Source organism: Macrosteles quadrilineatus, unplaced genomic scaffold, assembly GCF_028750875.1.
Source record: "Macrosteles quadrilineatus isolate MER2022 unplaced genomic scaffold, UCM_ALF_1.0 Scaffold_2__2_contigs__length_208266976, whole genome shotgun sequence".
Classification (NCBI taxonomy): Eukaryota; Metazoa; Arthropoda; class Insecta; order Hemiptera; family Cicadellidae; genus Macrosteles; species Macrosteles quadrilineatus.
In genome coordinates, this window is record NW_026542595.1 from 121,865,325 (window position 1) to 121,875,965 (window position 10,641).

General features: G+C 33.5%; 1 protein-coding gene across 1 annotated transcript; it reads left to right on the forward strand.

The window, feature by feature from the left end:
* Positions 1-232: 232 nt before the first annotated feature.
* Positions 233-7,088, forward strand: LOC128987046 (leucine-rich repeat-containing protein 24-like). Its single transcript, XM_054407713.1, has 2 exons — positions 233-288; positions 2,294-7,088. The coding sequence occupies exon 2, from the start codon at positions 2,533-2,535 to the stop codon at positions 4,807-4,809; it is 2,277 nt and encodes a 758-aa protein (XP_054263688.1). The 5' UTR covers positions 233-288; positions 2,294-2,532; the 3' UTR covers positions 4,810-7,088.
* Positions 7,089-10,641: the final 3,553 nt, after the last annotated feature.

Here is a 10,641-nt window from a genome sequence, read left to right on the forward strand (position 1 = left end):
AACCGCTGTTCATAATTATTAATAGCTTTAAGAACGAGATATCGTTTCTATTTAACAACAATTCTTAAAGTTGACTTTAAAAGGAGTTTCTTCTAAGGAGTTTCTTGGTTATAAATAATAACTTAACACCATAAAATATGCCTTATTACAGAGTTAAAAAAAGTTGAATTTTATCACTGTGATCATATAGACTGTCTTTTGTTTACCTAAATAGTTTAATTTATTGTTTCAGATCCTGAATAAAAAGGCTACACCGAAGTCAAACGAAACTAGGGCGGGTTGAGATACGTAAGTAGTTTGATTCTATTCTTTATCTTGATTTTACTTCTTTCAAAATTGTATTTATAGTTGATAGATTTATACTTAAAAGCAAAGTGTAATCCATCAACTTTAAAAAAAATATTAAAATACTTTATTTAACGTTACTCCCAAAATATTTTAAAATTTAGTGAATTCCAAGCAGAGTTTGTGGATCATAAAAAAAAGTATACAAGAGGAGTTGTAAATAACGCAAGACGAACTAAATAACAAAAAAGTATTGGTGTAACATTTTCTTCCGAAAAATTTAAGAGGGGTAAACAATTAAAATAATTGAACTATATTATTTAGTGCTACATTTCGCAGGCCGTATGCTAGAAACTTTAAAATGTGTAAGATATTTACATAGCTAAGACACAGAAAAATTAAAAACTCTGAATGCCTCATATACATAATTTTACGAGTTTTTATGATCTTAAAAGCATTTATTTTACTGTACTCATAATATTTGTTAAAGGCCTATGTATTTTAAAAGAAAACAATTGAGTTATTTACAATATATTTTAAACTATAAAACATTTGCCCGAAATGAAGTTAAGTACATTTTACAAAGTATGGATGGATTAGCTCTTTAGTATCAGAGACATAACAGTATTGTCTTAATAGATTTGACCTATTTGGAACTAATCTGGGGCTTTGTTTTGTTACTGGAAGCTTAGGTAAATCCTATAAAATCCCTTTATTAAAATAGTACAATACTATGAATGGTTTGAGTAAAAAAAAAGAAATTAACTAGCAAACTAAATAAAACACAAATATGCCAATGAAAGGTTGATTTGAATACGTATGAACGTTTAAGGGGAAAATATTTTCTGAATACTAAAGACACTTGTTTGTCCAAATATCTATCGGAACAGTGTTTCATATATTTAATGTTATTATTATTACTTATAAAGTCCCTTCACAGTAATTTTCCTTGGAACGGAAAACATAGAACAAAAAACTGGTTATTTAAAATCCATGTGTGACTTTTATCTAGTATTCTAAGTCATAACTACTTTATTTACAGTATAAGCCTGTAACAAGTAGGCAATTCATACCATTTTTGGAATATACAAATAGAATAGAATACATAAAAGGATTTTGAACCACACCTTGAAAACTGAAATCTCAAATAGAAACAGACTAACCCCCCCCCCCCAAATAAGGATCTCAAGTAGAAACAGACCCCAAAAATTAACATTACAAACATATTTAGAACATTACTCTTTTCCAATCAATGTTACTGGTGGGGACAAACTAAGGGTTTTCAAGGGGCTAAGGTAGTACAGCGGGCAGGGTGAAAATCAATACTGAGCGGGAAACTGATGATTTATGAGTTTACGCCCGGCTCTACCTACATGGCTGGTGGGCTTCATTATTGGTTGCAGCAAATAATGTCCCCCGAATCATAAAACTGGTTTGGCAAACTCATCTTTATGGTTTTTGAACCAACCGTGATGTATTCCAAAGTCAACTGTACACCATAGTTACACAGTAAAAAATCACTCTGGAAAACGATTTTTTTTGGACTGTCATTGCTTGCATTGACTGCTAGCTTTGTGTAGATATCAAAGTGTAAGCCTCATTTCCTGTTTGGTTATGCAGGGAAGATAATGAATAAAATATCTGACAGTAGATCTACTCTTCACACGGTTTTCACAACACATAAATACATAACTAATAAATTATTAACACTAACAATAAAAAAAAAATCTACTTTGGACCGTCCATGAGGGTTACTATAATGTCGAGTCTTTTCAAATGTTCGTTAAATTGTGCTGTTCTTCTTCCATTCCTACGTTTAAAATGAGTAATAATGTATATTAAAGTGTAAAAGTGGGGAAATCATGATAAAGTTTACTGTTCTTGAGGTATATTAAGCTGCGTACGACTTTTCTCTCATCTTGATTTGATAGCCGTGAAATTTAAACAAAATAAATTTACTATTGTGAATTTAAACCGCTTTTAAAACCATAAATCGATTTTGTTTCAGATTGAGAGCAGTACACCAACGAAAGAACAACGATGGATTCAGCCAACTGAATACAGAAGAAAACTGCGAAGCACTGCGAGACCAAAGAAGAAATATAAAAACAACAATTAATTTATGAATAGCTAAGAACAATAATTTATGCGTATTTATAAGTTTGTACAAAGGTAAAAGACAAACTGGTAATGAATGGTTATTGTTGTAAGGTGAAAATGTAGAAACAATATGAAGCTGAAACCCACATGGAATTCCTTCTGAATATGATATCGTGGATAGTGTTGGTGTTGCTAGTCGGCACAGCAATCGCTTGCCCGTCGTCATGCGTCTGTAAATGGAAAGGAGGAAAACAAACCATCGAATGTATCAATAAGAACCTGATCACGATACCTGATGGCATGGATCAAGGGACGCAGGTTCTTGATTTCACCGGCAACAATCTTAAGCTTCTACCACGGGAGAGGTTTCAACGCATGGGCTTGACAAACTTGCAAAAAATATACTTACCGAGATGCAGAATAAGTCAGATTGATGACAGAGCCTTCAGAGGGCTGACGAATCTGGTTGAACTTGACCTATCGTTTAACTACATTACGTCAGTTCCCACCGAGACGTTTTTGGACTACCCAGCGTTGATGCGGTTAACGCTGAACAACAACCCGATAAGGTACCTAAAGTCGGCTTCGTTTCAACCTCTTAAGTTCTTGTCGACGTTGGAAATGACTGATTGCCAAATGGAAGTTATTGAAGATGACGCGTTCAACGGCCTTGAGAGCTTAGAGTGGCTGAAACTGGATAAAAATAGAATAATGAATATACGAGGTTCCAATATTCTTCCAGAGAAACTCAATGGAATATCCCTCCAGAACAACCCGTGGCAGTGTGACTGTCGTCTCGTTGATTTTAGAGACTGGATGGTTAGGTATAGAGTACCCCAAACTGTGGAGCCTAAGTGCAATTCGCCCTTACGACTCAAGGGTAGGTTGATAAACAGTTTGGAACAGAACGAGCTGGCCTGTTTACCGGACGTGACACCAACAACCCTGTACTTGGAGATAGCAGAGGGCAAGAACGTTTCTCTCCTTTGCAGGGTTTCGGCTATTCCAGAAGCCAAGGTGTCGTGGTGGTTCCAAGGAACAGTTTTACAAAACGACTCAATGGTAGCTCCCGGTCTTCACTTGTACTACTTCGTCGAAGAAGGTGGTATAGAAAAGAAAAGCGAACTGTTTATTTTCAACACAAACATCGATGACAACGGAACATTCGTCTGTATTGCGGAAAACCCAGCAGGGAAATCTCAATCGAACTTCACCATAAGAATCGTACTTAAAGAAGAGCCTCTTGTGGGAATAGCGGTATTCCCGTATGAATACATCATTTTGATATCCGGAGTAGTGTCCGTGGTCGCAATTTTCTTCATTCTGTTCGTCACCATTTGCGTCCTGAGATGTAGGAAACAGAGAAGAAAGAAGAGGAAGAAGGATAGAAGTAAAGTCGCTGCGTTAAACCAACAAACATCAAAGGCTCCTGGCATGCGGGAAAGCTCCGAAAAAATGACGAGGATAAACTCAACCATAAATCCTTTAGGAAACTCAAAACTCAACGGGTCAGTAATATTGACAGATGGCCAACCACACGATATGATGCTGCTGTCCACAGACGCGGGGATGATTGTCGTTCCAAACAATCTAAGCAGTCTTCACCCCTTCGGGATGCAAAGCATGTTAAAGACCTACCAAGTGGAACAAAATCCCGACCTGTTAAACGACACCGAGAGTAGCAAAGGCAGGTTGAAATCTAATGATATTCTAAACGGCACTGATGGTGAAAGTGCTACTGGTAGCAGCGTCGACGAATTCAAGAATCAACCCAATTCTCAATGGAGAGACGTGAACCAAAGACTTCCGAACGTCGCATCTCTATCAAGAGGAATATCCGGCAGTAGAGAAATCTACCCTAACATGCAAGACGTGCAACTATCCCCGAGAAAATTCATCGGCAACGACGGCTACCCTGTTGACTACGGTCTACCAAAAATCCCTACTCACTTTTCCGTCACTGCGATGCCCCCAGCTGCGTTCTACCGTACTCTTCCTCACAAACCGAGACAAAACGCAGCGAATCCAGCCAGTAGATATTCCAGGGAAGCTGAGTTCCTGTCAAAGTCCATTCACCCACCCTCGTATGAACATTACAGCAATGACATAAGATACACTGCCGAGGGATACCCTTGCGGTCCTCCACCGTACTCGACAGAAACGCAGACGAGTTTCGCAGAACCGTTCTTACTACCGTCACCACCAGCTGCCTATAAGAGTGAGCCGGCTCCCAAGGACGTCGCGGCCCAATGGCCGGAGACTTCGACAGACTCAGTTAAGACTGTTACCCAATGTAGTGTGGCGGCTCAGACGTCCGACCAATCAGAGAAGGCCTCCCTCCCCCCACCACACCCCCGGCCACCCGTGCTAACTGAGAGTCCTGACGAGGGATATGAGGGTGACCCCGACAACACGGAAATGTGACGCCTCCACCACTAACATGGCGATCGTTGAGCAATATTTTTATAACTGAACAATTTATGATAAAGAAGTGCTCAAATGAAATGTAATTTAGGTACACAATAATGTTTCGTTGTGTTGTGGAAACTTGGGTTTTTTCCATATGTTTAATTCATGTTTTCCTACTTATTTTTTTTACTCAGACGCGTCAAGCAAGGATTCGGTGAAGTGTTTAGTATTATAGCTTATGTTTGTAATTTTAACTTAGAAATCTGAACTCAGCTATTATTGAAAAACAAAGTTTTTTATGTAAGATATGATGATTTTTTGAAAGAATAACAACGATAAATATGTAAAAATAATCGGCATTTAAGATGTTTATCTTAAAAGACAACTTACTGTGTTTAAAAAGCTTAATTTTACTTTATTCTGTTTTCGGAATAAGTTTCTTTTGTGAATAACATTGGAAAAATTTTCGTACACTTTAATTTTACCTTCTTGTGTCATTTAGTATGGAATACAACATTTCTTATAGTTTTGAATCAATTTATAATACTGTAATCAATACTGTAGATTTATTTATTAAATATGTATAACATTATTATTGAGGCCTAGTTTTTTTGTTGCTATATATTGTATTTTAATTCTAGACACTGTTGAAATAAATTCATATTAATGGTTTTAAGTCAAATCACGCTGTGATAAATACGTGTAATATAGCGTAAAATTATGATTTATTATCTGAACAAACCATCGTAATTTTTAAGTTTATTTTCTAAGAATGACTACTGAGAGAAAATTATGTAATGGTCATATGTTTAAGCTTTTCATATCCACTATATTAATTTAACGAACAAAAATTTTTTATTTATCTTGAAAAAAAAGTATACAATTCTTAAATTAATTTAAGACAGATGTGTTTGATAATTATTGTGTTGAAACTTGTGTAAATATGTATGATTATGTAAATAGTTTCAAAGATTGTTTTATAAAATATTCACATTGTGATACCATGTCACTGAGAACTTACATGTACATATTAGATAAGCCAAGGTAAAAATACGATGAACATTTGTACTTAAATTACAATATTTATTACCATAAGTGTAATTTGTTAATTGTGTTTAATAAAGTTCTTAGATGAAACATAGCGTTATGTTTGAGCATAAACAGTTTGATTGTGGCATAAAAGGCCACGAATAATTACAAGGGCTGTTAAGCTTGGGGTATTGAAAATGCCAAAATTATTAAAAATACATTCATTTGTATATGATATAAATACTTTCCTTGGCATAAAAAAAACTATTTAAATAAATAAGTATTGTATTTTTGACTATTTTTCCCCCTAATCAAACAACATACAATTGGGTATCAATATAAATTTTTTTAAGGTTACTAATTGAATTTTATGATCAAGCAATGTATTTTCTATGTTATTACTGATATAGTAACGTTGTGCCTCATTCATTCTGTTTATGATTTAAAATATAAATAAAAACACATTTATATTGTTGGCTGTACAAATATCTAATACAATGTTAATTACTGTCCTTAAATTTCAAAGATTACTTAGCCAAAACGTATCTGGTTTGTATTTTTTGACATACAATAATTACAAAACTATTCTCTTTTGCTTACCAATGTTTAAGAGGTACATATTGATCTTCCACACGCTGTTTTGCACTTTCGGTTTGATTTTTATAGAGTAAATGGCCAAAGCACTGTATTGAACAAACAGTATTTATGAAAGAAGACCACTTAAGACCGAGCGGAAGTACTAGTTTCAACCAAGACACGGTCTGAAGGGCAGGTTTATACCCTCGCAAACAATAACTGCTGGTTTTGGTTGTTTATGTGATAATAACATGACAAATAACACATAAATTTATGAGGGAATTTAAATCGGTTGGGGTATTAAAAAAAACCTACGTTGATAAGGTGAGAGATTTTTCTTTCTTTTAAAAAAAGCTCCGTATAGTAAAAAGTGTAACAAATTTATTAGACGTAATAAATTGAGAAAATAAAACTAAATTGGAACCACACTAATTTCGAATTGAATAATGGTATGACTATATAGAATTAAGCCATTTTGTACGTAAACGGCTTGTTAAAGTTTAAACATTTGTTTTATTGTAGTCCTTAGTTTTATAACATGCACTATAAACTTAGGTACAGCCAACGGAAGAACTGAAAATACATAATTTATTATAAAATAAACAATAACTTTGTAGTTAGAGGTGTATTGCACATTTATTGTAAATAGCAACCAACAGTTACAATGATGATTATATTTGGTAAAATAAAATTCGTAACAAATACTGGGTATCTGTTATTTGAACCTCTAATGTCTGCATGTAGCTGTAAATATTAATATTTGTTTGTAGTAAAACTTTGACATAATTCAAGAAAAAGATACAAGGCAAATTGAACATATTCTATTCTTAAAACTATTTAATATTATTTTTGAACCCTTCTTGACAAAATAAAATAATAAAATATATTTTTAATGTTATATTACCATGTACTACGCATCAATAGCATCAAATTGAATTAAACAAAATATATTAATTTATTTTCACAGTAGCCTATAATTAAGTTTTGGTAAAACCTTAATTAGTTTAAGTTTAAATAAAACAGTACCATACGCCTGACCCATAACATAACGTCTGTATTGCAACCCAATTTTTGCAGAATTCACTAAATTGTAGTAAATTGATTAAAACCTGGGGAATAAAAGGATGTTTCTAAGGTTTACTAGTTTTTCATAATATTTTACCATGCGAATCACACAAATCTACAGTATGAAATCTTTCTCATATTTACTTCGCACAAATATCTTACTCCAACCATCCTTCAGGCAAAATATGAAACATGACATGCCTTCATGTTTGGATATGAAACATTTCACATCACTTACGATTGGTTTTGATCGAGAATTATTCACAGAAGTTTGAGGATTTGATATGTACATATGTCGTGGATCTGTCAAATTCAGATTACTCTTCCAGGATAAATTTCTCGTTCGAACGTAAATGTAAAAGTTATCAGTCTCTGAGGTTTTCATGTCTTGTGGGAAACTACCCTTCTTTTAAACCTTATTCAAAGGGGGTTTATACTATAAACGATTTAGAACATATTTCAAAAATGGCTCATTTGCTTGAATTGAAATTATCATGTGCCATCACGTACTATAAAGTAGATTCAATCGAGCTTCAAAGTATAATTTTTATAAACAAATTTGCTGATGATAATCCTCTTACGTAAAATAAGTTACACAGCAGTGTTCAGCAAGTACTCGTCTTATTAATATTCTACAAGCACTTCTACCCACAGTGCCCAGGTCAGTATTGTCTATTCCAGAGCTTATTATACTGCAAATCACGTAATCCTTCTTGTTTATCTTAATAATACAGTTATGAATCTCTCTACGAGGAAAAACAGGTTTAGTTTTTTGATATGAAAAAAATACTCTTTGCAGTATTTATGTAGTAAAAATCTATACATATAATACGCTAACCCGATTTTTTCAAACAGAACTCCTCCCTAATTTCTGGACCGATTTTGATGATTAAAGTATCAATTAATTTGATCAATTATGGTTTGTAGTAGGGACACGTCATATTGTGTGCATTTTTTTGTACATACATATTCAAAATGAAAAAAAGTAAATTGGTTCTGAGTGGTCTTACTGTGATAACTACTTCCCTATAGGGAGATTTGAGGAAAAAGGACGATTTGCTTAAAGACCAAAACCGCTTGATTTCCCTTGATGATTTATAAAACATTATATCTGAACTATTGACCACACCATTACTTCACAGTGCTCTTTGAACCCATATTTAATATCGAACGTTCCTTTAATCAACAAGATTAGTATATTGACAGATTATGTAACACATTATTAATTTTAAGTTATAACAAAACCAATAACAACTCAATACCAGCTACAATTTGTTTAATGCTTTTTAAGGTAAGTATAACACTAGATAATAGTAAGTAAATATAATTTCTGACCTAGCCAAGTACATTTAAAAGGAATTATTGGGAATAATAAACCGATCTATTATTCTAGGACAATATTGCAGGAAATTATGTTGTTGCAATACGATTCTAATGCAGAACAATAGTCTATACACAAAACACTTTTTATTGACGATCCAAACAGACGAATCCCTCTCAAGGAAATAAGGTTATTACAAATCAATACAAAGCAGAACTGTCGTATGTTTCCCTTCAGTAATTTATTGCAGCAGTTGTGTGTCTTTGGATGGATCCGCTTCCAGAGACACAAATCAACGATTCAGAATAGATTCTAAATAAACAGACATCTGTAGCGAATAAAAAAAAATTATTTAATATATTTATTTAGCTAATTTTAATCTTGTCTAAAAGTGTATACAAATTTTCACTGCATTAGGGAATAACCCTTTTAGAGATCTTTGTAAATAAGAATATACATTTATTTTTTTATATTAACTACTTTTGTAGACGTAAATTAGTACAAGTATTATTATTTATACTGTATTTTGTTACGTAGCCAAAATAATATTAAATAATAATAATAATAAGTTACCAAACAATGATAACCTAATTTATTTTCAGAGATAATTTCTGTTACGATTGCAATCTTTCACCTATGGTCAATGATATTTGACAGCGAATATCCCATTGTGATTCAATAATCCGGACACGAACAAAACAACTATATGTAACGGACATGGTAGGAAGGAAAATGTTGATAGGCCTACCTTAGGTACAATTATTCTTCTTCCTCAATGGTGTGACTACAAAAGATTTTTGTTAGCTTATTTTAAAATAATCTTGATATTTTGTTCTAGTCCTGTCGTTATTGATTTAATCAAATACAGGATTGCGATATTGCAAAATACACCTAGGATCTTAGTGAATCCGAACATAACATAGGCCTACTGTATACAGATTTGGGCTTTGTGAATAAGACATTTGGCTTGTTAATGAATTAGACAAGTTGAAAATGCTTAAAACGCAAACCGTAAATTTAGCATAGTGAGGGAGGCAGCAGATATTAATGACCGCCACACGGGGCTGGCTGGGGCATTTATATGAATGATGGTTGGGTTGTCACTTCAATACGCTGTCAGCAAACCTCTATAACAAAACACATTGACCAAAATACAAAAAAATCAAAGTCTATTAGTATTAGAATTAGAATGTAGATACTGTACATAGGCAGGCCTTAAAGTTAAGGATCTATACATTTTCTGGCACAAGTGTTTAGTTTAACACGACGTTTGCAAACAAAAACATACGTAATAAATAACTTAAAAGTTATATAACACGTTTCATGAGATGAAATAGTAGTTTACGCAACGATTGCGTTAAGTGAGTCTTTACGACACGAGTAGAAAATTTAAGGCACGAGCCTTGGCGAGTGCCTTAAAAACTTCTACGAGTGTCGTAAAGACTATTAACGCGAGTTGCGTACACTACTATACCTACGACCGTTTTTTAATTACTATCAATCTGGATTTAATTACTAACAATAACTACTGAACTGATAACTTTTTAGAGAGGTTATGTTTTCGTGTAATTGTCATTGCCACTGAAAGTGATGCAACGACTTGTTGTATAATCAGCTGATTTCCTGTAATTACGTGTTTGTTAAACTTCGTTAAATATTACATTGCTAGCAGCATTCTTGCCATAAATAATATTGTATCAGGTACAATTCGGCAAATATTTCATTTATTTTTGGACTTCTACCAACTTAATTAAGAATACGCGAGTATCAACATGAACAAGTCGGATCAACAATTAAATTGGTCAACTGATCAGCTGATTAGTTGACGTTCGAAGCATTACAATTTTAATTCTTTT